Below are 17,123 nucleotides of genomic sequence, written 5' to 3' on the forward strand. Positions count from 1 at the left end.
ATGCAGAGAGGATGAGAGGGATGGGGAGAAGGAAAGTGAGAAAGAGAACAATGTGAAAAGAAGGAAAAGGGGAAAGAGAAAAAAGTGAGTCACAAAGAGACAGAAGGAAGGAGGAGAAAAGGGAAAGAAAACCCACGAAGATGATAAGGACAGAGAAGGAAGGAAAGTGAGAAGAGAGAAAAGGAAAGAGGGAAGAGTGATGCTCTCGTAATCTGACTGTCAGCCGCAGCGAGCCCGTGTGAGCATGTCGTTGGTGGGGACCTGTCGTCCCGGCTGGCACACGCCTGGCTGGTGGATGCGGGAGGCGGGCCCTCTGCTGAGCTCAGGCAGGTGGCCGCCCCTGGGTGGGGCCGCCCAGGCCAAGCCCGCGGAGGTATAAGCGGGAGGCCGGGGCCTGCCAGGCACCTGTCGGGGCCAGCTCCCGGAGTGCAGGTGCCAGGCAGGCAGCTCCAGCCCTGCCCAGCCAGCCCCAGCATGAGCTCCTTCGACCTCCCCGTGCCCTCCCCGCCTCGCTGCAGCCCCCAGTTCCCCAGCATCGGCCAGGAGCCCCCCGAGATGAACCTTTACTACGAGAACTTCTTCCACCCGCAGAGCGTGCCCAGCCCTCAGCGGCCCCCCTCCTTCGAGGGGGGCGGCGAGTACGGCGCCACCCCCAACCCCTACCTCTGGCTCAACGGGCCCAGCATAACCCCGCCGCCCTACCTGCCCGGCCCCAACGCCAGCCCCTTCCTGCCCCAGGCCTATGGCATGCAGAGGCAGCTGCTGCCCGGCGTGTCCGGGCTGGGGGGCAGCGACCTGAGCTGGCTGCCCATTCCCTCGCAGGAGGAGCTGATGAAGCTGGTGCGGCCCCCCTACTCCTACTCAGCTCTCATCGCCATGGCCATCCACGGCGCCCCCGACAAGCGCCTCACCCTCAGCCAGATCTACCAGTACGTGGCTGACAACTTCCCCTTCTACAACAAGAGCAAGGCGGGCTGGCAGAACTCCATCCGCCACAACCTGTCCCTCAACGACTGCTTCAAGAAGGTGCCCCGCGACGAGGATGACCCAGGTGAGGGGGCGGCAAGGGCGGGGTGGGGGCTGCCCGGACCCCCTGCAGAGGGGACAGGGCCCACAGCTTCAACCAACCCGGTGGACCCTGTCCCTGGACCCTCTCCCCAAATCTCCTCCTAGAAAGTTCTGAGGATGGCCGTGCCCCCAAGATGGGCAGCTGCCAGGAGACAGCACCTGGAGCTCAGCAGTGGAGACCTGGTTCTGCTCCCTGCTGGGCCACTGGTCTGCTGGGTCAGTGGCCTCGGGCCTCAGTTTCCTCCTTTGAAAATGAGGGGTGGTAGCAGTGTCCACTGCGCAGGTTTGTGTGAGGTAATGAGATAATAATGCATGTGAGATGCGGGCATTACTAACAAGCACAGTGATTGATTATGATTCATCTGCAGTCCCAGCACAGGCGAACGAGTGATTGAACTAGACAAAAAGCCTTGTGCCTGCTCATGTCACAGACCTGCCCAAAGGGGGTCTGACATTTGCTGAACAACCACTGAAGGGCAGGAACTGGGTCACCTGCCATATTTACATAATCCCCTTTAATCCCAGGACATGTGCCAGGGTAGCCCTTATTAAACCCATTTTGCAGATAAGGAGGGTCAGATGCAGAGGGGAAACTGCTGCCTAAGGTGACAGAGAAGTGACAGTGACAGAGCCTGACTCCGCACAGAGATTTCTGTAGCACCAGATTGCAACCTTTTTCTTTTTAATGATGGATTTCTAAAATGCAGAGATGTACAGAGAAAACTATATCAAATCCTCATGTATTCATTCCCCAGAATGAAAGTCCGTTCTTGTTCCTCCCCGGGAAGCCAGGGCAAGACTCAGAGGATTCCCCGATCTACCCCTTGGGTGGTCGGCAAGCCCGGAAGAGAGCAAACATGGGATCCAAAGACCTCTCCCACCCTCAGGCTGAGAGACGGTGTCCAGGAGAGGGGTGGCACCCGGCAGCCACAAAGCCCTTTACCCAGCTAGTGCCTGCCCTTTCTCACAGTGAGCCTGAGTAAGAAGTGACAGCTACAACATGCCCACTTTCCAGACTAGTAAACTGAGGGTCGCCCTAAGTCCTTCAATCAGTTAGGAGGAAAGCAAGGACTCAAGTCCATCTTCAGACTCTCTGCCCTGGACTCTCAAGGCATCTTGAGTTTTTTCCCTCCAAGCTGAGCTTTTTCTTTAGCTACAGCCATGGAAACACCCCCTGCCCCCACTCCCACATCCCCCCAGAACTTCGACCTTCTTAGAGACCCACACAATAGCCTCCTGGGCTGCAGGGACAGTGTCTCTCTCTTTGTGATTCCAGAGTGCCTAGTCACAGGGGATGCTTAAATAAATACCACGGTAGGGGGCTGGCAGTTTGCAGAACTTTTCCTTTTCCCGGTCCCTCCCCTTTGTTCTCTCTCTTTCTGCGCTTATTACCTTAGTTTTTAGCTTCGGACTACAAAAAGCACTTTCTCGGTCTCTCAACTCAGCCTTCTCCCTCTTCTGTCCACCAGGCAAGGGGAATTACTGGACCCTCGACCCCAACTGTGAGAAGATGTTTGACAACGGCAATTTCCGCAGGAAGAGGAAGAGAAAATCGGAGGTTTCGTCCGGCCCCGGCGACTCGGCCTCGGAGAAAACCGAGAGCAGTCTCCTGGGGGGCAGCCCCAAGGCCGCGGGCGCCCCGGACGGCGCGGACGGGACCTCGCCGGGCACCGCCAGCTCCCCCGAGAGGCGGCCCTCCCCTGCGCCCTCGGCCTCCCCCTGCCTCAATGGCTTCCTCTCCACCGTGACGGCCTTCGCGGGCGGGCCGAGCCCCGGGGGCCGCTCGGGGGCAGCGCCGGGACTGAGCCCCGAGCCCGCCGACAAGCTGGGGCAGAACTTGCCGGGCTTCAACGCCTACCCCCCGCTCGGCAGCCTCAGCGGCCACGGGGGCGGCGGCGAGTGGGGCCCCCCGGTGCCCCCCGCTGTGCTGGGCTACGGGGGCTCCGTCCTCAACCAGTTCGGCCCCCACTTCTACAGCAGCATCAACGCCAACAGCGTCCTGTACCCCAGGGAGGGCACCGAGGTCTAGCGTGCGGACAGGCCCCGAGGCAGCTGCACGTGCCCGAGAGAAAAGCCCCGGAGCTCCCCTGCGCCGGCCGGGCTGCGGGCTGGGGCCGCGCCGCTGCTGCCCAGACCTCCCACCAGGGGCTGGCGGGAGCTCCGCCTTTGCTCTAGAACTCTGTCCACACCTTCTGTTTATCCCACCTATGTCCACACACACACACACACAGACGCAGCGACCTGCGCGGGAAAGCACCGAGGACTGCATAAAAGTCATCGTGGTGGCCGTCCGCTGAGTCCTTATAAATGCCAGGGGAAGTGCGGGGCTCTTTCCGGACACTGAGGTCAACGTGAGCCTCCCCACTGACCGGATGAGGAAACTGAGGCTCCAGGAGGTGAAGCAGCTCTGCCGGGGTTATTCTACAAACTAGGAAATGGCAGAGCAGAAGTCAAATCAGCAGGAGGCAGGGATGGGGAAATTGGTCAGGAAGCAAAGAAAGGTCAGTGTGGGAAACTGATGATGGCAAAGCTTATCAGAGTCTCAACGCTGCCTTGTAGTTGTCCATCAAGATGCAGCAGCTGCCCGGGTACACCTGCCCTGGTCCTTGTCCTGCCTCTCCCGACTTCTCTGCACACTCCTGTCGCTGCCCCCAAGGACCCTGAGCAGAGCCGGGGTCAGGAAAAGCAGGGGTGTGCACCCCACAGACTCCCCCGCCCCTCCCCCCCAGCACTACCCGCCTGTAAAATGTTTGAAAGCCCAGCTTCCTGTGTGCGCACCATGGACCAGTGAAGCTCGCAGGGCTGAGTCTTCCAAGAGAAACAAACCTGAATAAGCGCTGCCTTTTTTTTTATAGCCAGGGAGAGGTGAACTGTTTGTCTGAGAAAACAGTGGCTTCAAGGGCAGGGCCCGCAGCCTGCCTGCCCTCGCAGGGGTTCCGCGCAGGGACCTAGCAAACAGCAGCCCCTGGGACTTCTGTGTCTTGTTTTTTGGTACACGATGTTTCATCACAGGGAAGTGTTTTGTTTGTTTGTTTGTTTTTAGGGGGAAGGGAGGATTGTTGTTTTCTTATTTTCTTTTTAATTAAAAAAAAAAAAAAACTTTGTGCAGAGTGTGTAGTCCTTCCTTGTGAGTTTTCCGTCTCTGGCCTCCTGGTTGATCCAAAGTGGGGCCAAGTGCAGCCTGGAGCTGAAAGGCTTTTGGACAGTGGCAGAGAAAGAATGTGGGTCCTAAGACACTTTCCCACACTGGTGTAGAGACTGACAGAGGGCCCCGAGAGGGGAGCCCGTGGGCATGGGGTGGGCATATCTAGATCCAACACAAAATATGTCCTTGCATATTCCAGTCTTCCCAGCTCCTGCCATCCTCATAACAGTGCTAGGATGCTTAATCCTCCTGACAGCCCAGTGGGGGAGGTTGTATTAGTCCTATTGTCCAAAAGAGAAAACAGAGGGTCAGAGAGGATGAACTCTTTGCCTAGAATTCACAGCCAGCCAGTGCTCAGGCCTGCCACCCTACCCCTCACCGTGCCATGGCATAGGTCTGGCTATCCTGACAGCAGCGACCCCAGCCCTCTGCGCCTCCATTCGCCGAGTCTGTGGGCAGACCCTGGGACAAGCCCTCTGCAGGCAGGACCTGCGTGACAGCCCCCGAGAGGGTACACTGATTCACTGCAGGTCCTGGCACAAAGGGTGTCAGACAACCCATCCCCAGCTGAGGTAGAAAATTCTAGAAAGCTGGGAGTCCCCTCCATAGGTGTGCGTAAAGAGGGCTTAACCTGGGAGCACTGGACACTTGCCCGGGCTATGCCAAGCTCCCTGTGTGGACTCTGGGGAGCTCTCTCTCTCCCTGGAGTGACAAAGGGGAAGTGAATAATACTAATAATAGTAATAATAATTAATAGTAATAGTTAGCTAGTAATAGTTAGCATTCATTGCAGGTTTACTCCATGCCATGCACTATTAGGACTTGACAGACTTTGTTGCATTTAAGCCTCAAAATAACTCAATGCAATAATACTCTTATCTCCATTTGGCAGGTGAAAACACTGACTCCTGGAAGATTCTATAACTCGATCAAGGATACACAGTCAGGATTCAAACCCAGATCAACTGATGATGTCTCAGTTAAAACTCGCATCCACTGTATCCAGTCCTGGGGAGCCAAGTCTGAACACAAGAGAAGAAAATTGTAGAAATCAAAAGGAGGAAAAGTGAGGGGCCTCCTTAGAAACCCCTCAAATTCTTCCTTGGGGAATCCCTCTCCCTAGTCAACTAGAGACACCCCTGGCAGTAGAGGTGGCCGTGGTAGCGGCTGAGAGAAGTAAAGGAAATGGACAGTGTCAGGACACCGCACAGGCCCACCCCTGGCTGCCTACAGAGAAAACTGGAGGCTAGAGGCGAAGGGATGCCTCCCATGTCACCAGTGAGATGGGGTCAGAGGCAGTGTTAAATGCAGGTTCCTGGAGCCCGGGCCAGAATTTCTTGTCACATTAGACCCTGCTGCCACCAAGTTTGCCCAAACAGACCCTGAAATCCCATACCGTCCATTGAAAATCGTCACTGCACTTCACCGCCCATTCTTTTCCCAAGGCAGGTTTGCAGTGGGTGTCAAGAGGGAGGGGAACAGTTGCTGGGCAGGGAAACCAGCCCAAAGAGAGACCAGCCTAACCCAAAGGGGGGACAGGGCTACTAGAATTAACGTCCACAAAATTCATGTCTCCATTCTCCTTCAGCCCAGAATTTAATGGGTACAGGCAGTAAAGGGAATGCCTCCAGGGCTCTGGCTGTGTAAAGACCCTGCCAGTACTCATCTGGGATGTGAGAGAAGTTCCTGGTAGCAGAGCCAGGAGCTCACTGGAAGGGTGGGGCTGGTGGAACCCAGGTCAGAGGGAGTCTGGCCTGTCCAGGCTTTGCTGGCCGCTCCTCACTCCTATTTTGGTTCTCTTCCTCTGAGAATATGTGAGCTGGAGAGAGGGAGGGAAGGAGGAAGGATAGGTTATCTGCCGAGGGTTCAATCTTGTGTCAACTGCTATGGATGAAAACCAGCATTTATTAACCTTCAGCTTTATATTAGATGTGTCCCCAAGATAAAGAAATGGTCTGAAAAGAGGGCTTCCCATGTGTTGGAGAGACCAAGAAGTCTGCATGGAAGAGGGGACACTGGAACCAAAGGATGATAGATGTGAACCAAAGTGAAGAGGCTCACATCAATGGTTTACACTCTCACCCTGAAACCTCACTATGAAAATGTGCCTCAAAGCAGAATATGTATGTCATACTTCCATTCATTTTAATGGATAAAAATACAAGGGAAAAAATCAGGAAACAATATATGCAAAATAGGCAGTCATCATCTGGTGGGAAATGGAACCTTAGATGATTGTTTTTGTCATTCTCTCATCGTCATGCACAAGTGAGCAGAGTTCTAGTCCAGCCCTCACTCGCTAGCAAACCACTTCCTCCAATAACAAGAGCCCAATAGACAGGCCACTCTCTCTCTCTAAGCCAACTTGGCAGGTGAACTCACTGCCCTCCACCCTACTTGGGACATGACTCCCAGAGGTGTCAATCTCCCTGGCAACGTGAGATAGAAATCCTGTGCTGTGCCAGGACCCGGCATCAAGGGACTGAGAAAGCCTTCTTGACAGAAGGGGGAAGAGAGAAATGAGACAAAATAAAGGGTCAGTGGCTGAGAGATTTCAGAGTCCAGAGGTTATCTTGGAGGTTATTCTTATGCATTATATAGAGATCCCTTTTTAGTATACAGTGTTTTGGAGTGGCTAGAGGAAAGAACCTGAAATCCTTGAGCTGTGTTCCAGTAGCCTTGATTCTTGAAGACGATTGTATAAAGATACAACTTTCATAATGTAACTCTGTGATTGTGAAGACCTTGTGTCTGATGCTCTTTTCACTCAAGGTATGCACAGATAAATAAAAAACATGTATAAAAAATAAATTAATAGAAGGGATAAGGGGTAAAATTTATTGGGTAGATTGAAATACTAGTGGTCAATGAGAGGGATGGGTAAGGGGTATGGGATGTGTGCGTTTTTTTCCTTTTTTTTTTAATTTCTTTTTCTGGAATGATGCAAATGTTCTAAAAATGATCACGGTGATGAATACTCAACTATGTGACAATATTATGAACCATTAATTTTATGCCATGTATGGACTGTATGTGTGTGAAAATATGTCAATGAAAAAAAAATTTTTTTTTGCATGGACATGCACCTGGGAATCGAACCCAGGTCTCTGGCATGGCAGGTGAGAACTTTGCCTGCTGAGCCACCATGGCTTGCTCAATAAAAATACTAAAAAAAAAAAAAAAGATGCAGGCCACATTGTACCTAGCAATGTCTCTGCCCAGCTGATTGGTCCCCGGGCAGCCCCTGACTAAGCTGAGCTCTTAAGGCCATGGCTGGGGAATGGTTCCTTTAGCCCTGCATGGCCCCTAGGCACCCACAATTAGGGATGCTTTAAAAGAAAAGGGAATCCATGTGAGACCTGCTTTCTACCTAGAATATGAGACTAAGAAAGTGAACATTCAGATTTCCTGAAATGCTAACACCAAGTCTGGGGGGATTTTATTGGAATGAGGGGCAGCAGATTTTATTGGAATGAGGGTCAGGACATAGGACTGGAAAGGTAGGAAAGCTGAAGGACAGAGGGCTGGGGTGGAAGAACTGACACTGATTGAGCCTCAGTTCTGCGCTAGGCATTCAAGAAGGTTCATTTAATCTTCACGAGAGCCCTGTAAGGTAAGTGCTGTTATTCTGTCCTTTTGGCCAGGAAAAAACAGACACCAGCAAGATTTATGAAACATATCAGGATCTCACAGCAAATAAGTGAGGGAGCAGAGATGGGAGCCCTGGTCTATAGACGCTAAATCTCAGGCGCTCATACTCCCGTGAAAATGGGAATGATGAGTTCTGATGGCATTAAAACTTTTCTTGCTGGGACAGATGCAGGGATGTCGCACCCAAGTCAGGAGGAGCCACCCCTGCAAGTATGTCAGCAGAGGTCCGAACCTCGACCCTGTGGAAGACAAGTGCAGCTCCCTGCCCTACACACACATTTTGACCCCTGGACTCTGCTTCCCTTCGGGAGGAGAGAAGCCTGCGCTGCTTTCTCTGCAAAATGCCTGTTGATTTTCTCTTCAGGGGTTGCTGTAAAAACACCAGGAAACTGACCTTTGGCTCCAACCTTCTCAACTCGATCCTCCTTTGGGGTTCAATGGGACAGAATTATTGCAATATTGCAGATATCATTTGCTTTCTTCCAATTCTCTGTGGGTCCCCAAAGAACACCTTGAACATATGGTCCTCTCTTGCCAAGGAGGCTGACCTTGGGTCTCAGAAGACCGCCCCAGCCCACCCAGAAAAAACACCAGGTTTGTCATAGAAGTGGTGCAGCTCTGCAGGAAACCCCTCTCGGTTTCTTCCAGGTCAGGCACCTGAGGCAACAGCGGTGTTTAACATTTACTGAGTGTTAACTATGAATAAGTACTTACCATAGACAAGTCAATGCTCAGAGCATCCTTTGAGGCTGGAGCTATCATTATTTAGATCTGGTATGGAGGAATCCAGTATTCAGAAAAGTTAAGTAACTTTTCCATGTTCACACAGCTAGTAAATATGAGAGGCGGACCTCCTGGCTCCAGGGTCTGTGCTAGGAGAGAATGCCTGACCTGGGAATAAGACATGGTATCTTTGTGGAGCAGAATTGCCCTCTCTTCACTTAACTGTGCAAATAGTTCTCTTTCCACAGACTCTGGAACAATAACACATGGGATAATGATCTTCAGAAAGGTGCTACCCTGGCTCAGGCCACAAACGTCTCAGACTTCATGACCAATGTCAGCCTTCATGCTGGTGTCCCTGTCCCCAGTCGGTCCCTCCCCATGCAGACAACAGCTTCCTAAGGAGCAAAGCTGGCCATGCCTCTCTCCTTAGAGCCCTTCAGTGGTCCAGGCTTCTCTAGTGTCAGGACCACATTAATTTGCATGGTTCATCTTAATCCTCTTTCTGGAGTCCTTTATAAGAGGATAAAATACATTCAGAAGCTAAGAGATGAAATTAAGACACACACACACAGAACAAAGCCCCAGAGACACTAAGAGAGAAACACCCAGAGAAGTTTAGAGAAAAGTCCCAGAGGGGCTAAGAGAAGACCCACAGAAGTCAAGAAAGGAGACCACTAAAAGCCAGAAGTTGGAAGCAATGAAACCCAGAAGAGAAGGACCAGCAGACACCGGCCATGTGCCTTCCCATGTGACAGAGGTGTCCCAGATGCCAGCAGTCTGTCTTCAGAGTCCAGGTATCATCCGGCGGATTGGGACATTTTCAAAATAACTTTGTAAGTTAATAAATCCCTACTGTAAAAGCCAACTCATTTCTGGTATATTGCATTCTGGCAGCTTTAGCAAACCAAAACAGCTCATTTAAAACAGAATAGTGAGAAAATTAATGTCTAAATATTGTCACCATAGGGAGGAAGTGGGGGCTATGGCAATGAGGGGCTGGCAGAAGCCCTCTCTAGAGCTCCTGAGTCTCGTGGGAACTCAGGCTAGATGATTCTGTGCTTGGCAAGGGGAAGGGACAGAGAGGAGGGTGGAGAGTGGGAAGGACTGGTGACCAGAAGGGAGTATGAGAAGGCCCTTTGGGGATGCTGATAATGTTCTGCTTTTTCTGTCCTGGTACTGGTCACACAGATGTGATCACTTTAGGAAAATGTATTGACCTTTTCCTTGTAATTTCTGAATTTCCTGTCTGTGTATTAAGCTCAGTGGCTGTGCTGATCAATGTTTAACATCCAGCTCTCCAGGGGGGAAAAATAGCCCTGATGTATAGCATCTGCCATTCCCATGGTGCGAACACTCCCTATTTGGTTGATTTCAAGGCATTCATGTGATGTAACTCACTACAGGATTGGGAAGATACATACATATTATTAAATAGTAGTTCTACCATACAGCCCCAATAGGGGTAAATCACTTCAAGAGCATATGTGAAACTGTAACACAGTAAAACAATTGGGAAATGATGAGTTTTGAGTACTTATTTTTTCCCTTTGTTTTTTTATATAATTTACCTAACTGCATTTATATAATTTAATTTTTAATAATGACTGTGTTTAAGATTGGATTCACAAAATTCCTGAAAACTTAATAATTCATGAACCAGCACGAGCAGACTTTAGCACAGCAGTGGAATAAATGTCAGTAAGTACTTACCGGCAAATCCCCTGTCCCTAAAATATTAGTGCAAATATTTGAATTTCTCATCGCTGGGCCCTTCCAGGAGCTGTTCTCACTTCCAGAATATCTTTTCCTCCTCCCAAATCCCCTCCTTTTCCCACCCCTACCTTCAGTTCCCATCTAAGGAGTCACATGCTCCAGCAAGCCATTCCTGACCGCCCAACCTGTGTGTTCCTATAGCCTTGGGCCCTTACTGTATTAGTTAGGGTTCTCTAGAGGAACAGAATCAATGGGAAATATTCGTAAATATAAAATTTTTACAAGTGTCTCATGTAACCATGGGAATGTAGAGTCTAAAATCCTCAGGGCAGGCTATGAAGCCAACGATTCCAATGGAGGGTCTGGATGAACTCCTCAGGAGAGGCTTGCTGGCCGAAGCAGAAAGAGAAGAGAAGCTGTCTTCCACTGATTAGATTAAATGTCACTCATTGCAGAAGACACTCCCCTTGTCTGATTACAAAGGGAATCAGCTGTGGATGCAGCCAACATGATCATGATTTAATTCCATGAAATGCCCTCAGAGCAACAGACAGTCCAGCACTTGCTCAACCAGACAAACAGGTACCACCACCTGGCCAAGTTGACACATGAACCTGACCGTGACACTTACCCACCAGTGGTGGCTGTCTCTCTACTTGTGTGGCTTCCTATACCCTATGAGCTCTGAGAGGCCAGGAACCAGGTCTTGATGGCCTCCTTGGCATAGAGTCTGGTACAATGAATGTGCTTGGTGAATGTTGAATGGATGAATGAGTGAGCGAGTGAATGAATGAATGAATGAAACCCACTACTGGACACTAATTTTTAAATAAATTCATCCCCAGGGGAGATTCCTAAGACAGCCACACTCACAGCTCCCTGTTCCTAAAGGCTTGTCCAGCTCTCCTTAATTCTCTCTGAGGCATTCAAGACTAACCTTGATCAGGGTTCACCCTAAATCACTCCCAGCCCTTCCCTGGCATGGTCAAGTGTCTTGTTATCTAGTAATGATTGGGTTTAAATCTGGGCCTGCTTCTGTTAGAAGAAAGATGATAAAAGATGAAAAAATCAAAAAGCTTAAAAGTACTGTCTATTACACTGACTTGTCTAGGTAAATTTATGTTGAAAATGGGAAAGAGTAGGAGGTATCACCCAACATAGCAAAAATAGAGAGGGTTTGTTCTTATTATTATGAACTTCTTGTGTTTGGTGGGGAAAAAAAAGTAAGAAAAATAAAGAAAGAATAAGACCTAGACAGAATTAGATTCAAATCCTCATTTGGCCCTTGGGCAAGTAACATTACTTCATTGAGCTTCATATCCATCATCTATTAAATAAAGATAAAGAATGTACCGTATTTCAGAATTTTTATGAATATCACGTGTCGTGTGGTCATATGTGGTCACAGACTGGCTTGTCCAGATGAAATATCTCTTATATTAGCAATTGGATGCAAATCGACATCTTTTACTTGTTAGTTTTGGGTTTCTCTTTGAAAAAAAGATTATTATCTTGAGGAACGAAGGCCCTTTCCCCAATTGCAGAATACCTAGGTAATGTAAAGATTACAGGAGGAGAATGAGGTCTCCCCTCCTTCTTACCGTCCCAACCTGCCTTTTCTAAACCCTCTAGAGAGCTCCATCATTGACAGTAAACATGTGGTACGTTCCAGAAATCAAAGACCCACCATTGTCTCTCCTCCCCAGATGCTTATGCTCCCAGACCCCCAAACTGAGAGATGGCCCTACGAGTGGATAACACAGGGGCTGCTGACATGGTGGGGCTTGGAGGTACCAGAAAATCACACACCACAGGCACACACAGACATGCATACTCTCACACGTTTACCTCCCACAACTGTCCATAGTTGCCTAAAACTAAGTAATTTTAACAGCATTTAAAGACTTGCATCTTCTGTCAGAACATAAGTTTTTCAACCTTCCCAGTTGTAAAAAAAAAAACAAAATGGTTTTTAGAAATCTGGTCCAAACAGCTCACTTCACAGATGAGGAAACTGAATCCCACAAAGCACAAAGGATGGATCCAGGGTCACACTGCCTTTCATACATAAGACACACACACACACACACACACACACACACATACAAATGCTGATTCCCTGTGTGTCCAGGGTTTTTTGCATTTCGACACATTACCCGTGTGTTGGTTCATCAAGTGTGGATTTGTGGGTCATTATAACATTTTTTGGCCATTATTTCATCATATCTTTTTTCAAGAAAGAAAAGTTATTAATTTTTGACATGTCTACTGTACGTGCTTCTCTTCTTTTGCATGTTCTTTCTTGCCCTGCTCATGCTGCTCATGGTGATGTTGCCGTACACAGACATCTGATTGGTATGTAGTCGATTTTGTAGATCCTTCTTTTATACTCTTTCTTTCAGTCTATAGTTTCTCAGTCTTCACAGTTGAAAAAAAAAAAGGTTTATTGGGAATTTGATCCAAATAGCAGCTCACTTCAGAGATGAAGAGGGGTGGGGGGAGGCAGAGGTCCTAAGAAGTGATGGAGGAAAGGGCGATGAGCAGCTGATGAGGAGGAGAAAAGCAGCTCCTGCCATCTGCGGCTAGCCTGGCCCTCCCAGCTGAGCCTTGGCTTCTCCTGCAAAACATGAGCAGCAACTTCAAACAGGACCATTCTAGGACAGTGACCAACCAAGACCATGCTGTGATTATGTCTGAGCATTGTCCAAACCACGGAAATGCCTGAGCATCCCCCCATCTTGGATAATGGGGGGGGGGGGCTCCTGTTTCTTTACCCATTGTCACTTTAGCCTCAGTCTAGTTAGTTCACCCTCCTTCCAGATACAATGTATTGGGATGCCCAGTGATAAAACTACCCCCATTTCCTGACAGCATCTGATACAGAGCAATCTCTCTCTCTCTTATAACCTTCCCCAAAGACCTTAACTCCAGCCCAAGTCCTTTAATAAGTGCTTCCTAACACTCTCTAACTGAGACGCTCCAGAGTTCCCTTTGGGCACATACATCCTCTTTGCTGCGACAAGAAATAAACCCAACTCATTCAACCACAGCTGTATGCCTTGTGGTCTTTGGCTGGAAGATATTGGCACCAGGTAGGTCACATATTCATTCATTCATTCATTCGTCAAATGTCTATTGAGCATCTCTTATGTGTCAAGCACTGGGTTAGGAGTTGGAAACACAATGGATAACATGCAGTTTTGAGTATATTTCTTGTCTGCTCTAGAGCAGACAAGAAAACACCCTCGCAGAGTTCAGGTGGCATGTGCTTGGATGCGCCAGAACACGGGACTGCAGGGACACAAAGGAGGCACCTAGTCTAGGTGAGAGGCTCAGGAAAGGTGTTCTAGTTCCCCAACTGCTAAAATAAATACTATACGAAAGCTTGGCTTAAACAAGAAGCCGAACTGGCTCACGGTATTGAGGCTGGAAGTCCAAAACCAAGACGTCATCCAGGTGACATCACATGGCGATGCACAAGGTGGCCTCCCCTGGTCTCTCTGGGTTCCACTGTCTCCCACTTCTGCCCATGGCTTCCCCCTCTGTGTCTAAGTTTCATTCTGCTTACAAAGGACTCTGGTGATAAGATTAAGACTCATCCTAATTCAGTTGGGCCACACCTTAACTGAAGTAGCCTCATCAAAAGGTCCCACTTACAATGGGTTCAAAGCCATGGGAATGGATTAAGTTTAAGAACATGTATTTTTCTGGGTCCATAGCTCTAAGCCACCACCCAAGGCTCGCTGGAGTCAGTGACATCTGAGTGAGGTTTTTAAGGAACAGTAGGATTCCTCCTTGAAAAAGGAGAAAGGAATGAGTTTGGTAGGCAGAATGCACTTTATGTGCAAAACCTGGAGAGGAGACACGGCCATGCAGGGGGTTCAAGACAACAGAGATGGGCATGAGAGGGGAGCAGAATATCAAACAGGGGCTGAGCATGCGACTTTCCCAACTAAAAGCTCGCTCCTTCTCCCAGAGGCTTTGAGGAGCCTTGCAGTGGTTTTCAGCAGGGGACTGACAAGACTGAGTGTCACATCAGTGGGAGGGAAAGGCTGGTGTCCCATTCCTGCATTAGGGTGAAATCATAGTCCTTTCTTTGCATGAGGCTGAAACAAAGACTATAAAAGAAGAATCTACAAAATCAACCACATACAAATCAGATGTCTGTGTATAGCAAAGCCACCATAAGCATCGTGAACAGGGTAAGAAAGAACATACAAATGAAGAGAAACATGTACAGCAGACAAGCTAAAAAATTAATAGCCCTTTTTTCTTGGAAAAAAAATGTGAAAAAATAATGGCCAAAAATGTTATGATGGCCCACAAATCCAAGAAGCTTGGGTGAACCAAAAGCAGACTAAATTTCAAAAAAAAAAAAAAACCCTAAAACACAGTAAGACCCATCATAACTCAATTAACAACAACCAGTGATAGAGAGAAAAGTCTTAAAAATGGTTAGGCAGGGAGAAGGGGACTCATAATATACAGAGAGACAAGGATAGGAATAAAAGAAAGCTTTTTATTTAAAACTATACAAGCCAGAAGTTAATGGAGCGGTATCAAGTACTGAAACAAAATAAAACAAAACAACAACAAAAAACCTGTCAACCTAGAATTTGTTACCAAATGAAGATATATTTTATAAATGAAAGTGAAACAAAGTCTCTTCATATAAACAGTATCGGGAAATATTTGTTGCCAAGAGATCTGTATTAAAACAAATACTAAAGGAAGTTCTTCAATCAGAAGGAAAATGATAACAGAAATCTGGAGCTACACAAAGGAATGAAGAATCTCAGAAAGGTTAAATATGTAGATAAATGGGAAAGCAAATTTTACTCATTTTTAATCTCATTCAAAAATAACTGATAGTTTAGAGGGAAAATGGTAACAATGTAAAATAGGGCTTATAACATGTGTAGGCATAAAATGTATGGTATTATAGCATAAAGCTAGGAGAAGGGAAATTGAAATACATTTCTGTAAGGTTCTCAGAGTATACTAATAACAGAGCTTCAAAATATGTGGAGCAAAAACTGATGCAACTGAAAGAATAAATAGACAAATCCACAATTATATTTAAAGATTTCCTCCTCAATTAATAATTGATAGAACAAGTAGTCACAAAATCAGTCAATATACAAATACTTGAACAACACTATCAATCAACAGTACCTGAATGGTATTTATAAAACTCTACCAAATAACAGCAGAATACAATTCTTTTCCTGTCCATATGGGGTATATTCCAATAGAGACTACATCCTGAGCCATAAAACAAGTCTTAACAAATTTAACAGGTTTGAAAATATTCAAAGTATTATTTCTGGTCATAAAAGTATTGAACTAAAATCAGTAATAGAAGCACATCTGGGAAAATTCTGAAATATTTAGGAATTAAACAAATTTCTAAATAATTCATGCCAAAGGAAAAAATCGCAGAGGTATCAGAAAGTAGTTTAAACTGAATAAAATAAAATCACATCATATTAAACTTTGTGGGATGCAGTTAAAGCAATACCTAAAGGGAAATTTGCAGCATATTAACTTCTACCTTTAAAAAGCATAAGTAGAAAAGCAGACTAAACCCAAAGTAACAGAAGGAAGGAAATTAATAAAGATTGAAGCAGAAATCAATGAAATAAAAACAGAAAAATTAAACTTGTACTAAGAACTAATTCTCTGATCAAATGAGTATAACTCATAAGCCTTTAGCCAGACTGACCTAGAAGAAAAGAGAAAAGACACAGATTATCTGTAGTAGAAAGACGAGGTCATCACTAAGGTCTGGCAGACATTTAAAGTATAATAAGGGGATCTAATAAATAACTTCATCAATAAGCTTGACAACTTAAGTGAATAGGACAAATACCCTGAAAATATTTACTACCAAAGCTTGCTCAAGAAGAAACAGGTAGGCATGTCTCTTCCTTGTGCACACCTGCATTCACCCCTTGAGCATATACTTTCTTTTTCTTCAATAAACTTTTTTCATTTGAAAAAAAACACAAACATAAAAAAGAAAAAATAGTTAACCTGAAAAACCCTACATCTACTCAAGAAAGTTAAGTTAGTAGCTAAGTACCTTCCTACACAAATTCTCCAGACTTACACAGCTTCAGATGAATTCCTCCAAATGTTTAGTCTTCCAGAAAACTGAAGATGATGAAACCCTTCCCATTTCATTCTATGAGACCAGAATTACCATGATACCAAAACCAAGCAAATACATTATACAGAAGGAAATCAATAGACCAAGATGTATCTTGAAAATAAATGTGAAAATCTTTAACAAATTTTTAGCAAACGGAATCCAGCAATGGTTTAAAGGATAATATATCATGACTAAGTTAGGTTAATCCTAGAAATTCAACATTCAAACATCAAGTCAGGTAATTCACTGTATTAGACTAAAAACACAAGATAACATGATTCTCTTACTACATGCAAAAAAAGATATTTGACAAAACTTGACCCCTATTCATGATAAAAATTCTTAGCACAATTGAAATAGAAAGTCTGTCAACATGGTAAAGGGGGTCTATGAAAACTCTACAGCTGTTATCAAATTCAATGGGAAAAGATGAAACATCCCCTGTAAGAGAGAAACACAGTGATTACATCTGCTCTCAAATCATCTATTGCTACATTGTCCTCATGTTCTTGCTATGAAATAAGGCAAGAAAAATAAATAAAACTTATGTACATTGGAAAGGAAGTGCTATACCATCCTCATTTCAGAAAACATGATAGTCTAATTAAAAATATAGGAAGATGTAGTACATGAATTTAGCAAACTTTCAGGAGGAGAGATTTAAAC

At 46.5% G+C, this 17,123-nt stretch overlaps 1 protein-coding gene and 1 long non-coding RNA gene across 2 annotated transcripts in view; one reads left to right on the forward strand and one right to left on the reverse strand.

Annotated features, from left to right (window-relative positions):
- Positions 1–424: 424 nt before the first annotated feature.
- On the forward strand, positions 425–3,097 carry FOXI1 (forkhead box I1). The gene is made up of 2 exons (XM_077138099.1): positions 425–1,051; positions 2,538–3,097. The coding sequence occupies exons 1-2, from the start codon at positions 475–477 to the stop codon at positions 3,095–3,097; spliced, it is 1,137 nt and encodes a 378-aa protein (XP_076994214.1). The 5' UTR covers positions 425–474.
- Positions 3,098–12,517: 9,420 nt separating this feature from the next.
- LOC143664600 (uncharacterized) overlaps positions 12,518–17,123 on the reverse strand; it is a 40,312-nt gene continuing 35,706 nt past the window's right edge. Inside the window, exon 4 of the long non-coding RNA XR_013166540.1 lies at positions 12,518–12,920. This is a non-coding gene — a long non-coding RNA (uncharacterized LOC143664600). The remainder of the gene's footprint in view (positions 12,921–17,123) is intronic.

This window comes from Tamandua tetradactyla, chromosome 20, assembly GCF_023851605.1.
Source record: "Tamandua tetradactyla isolate mTamTet1 chromosome 20, mTamTet1.pri, whole genome shotgun sequence".
NCBI lineage: Eukaryota > Metazoa > Chordata > Mammalia > Pilosa > Myrmecophagidae > Tamandua > Tamandua tetradactyla.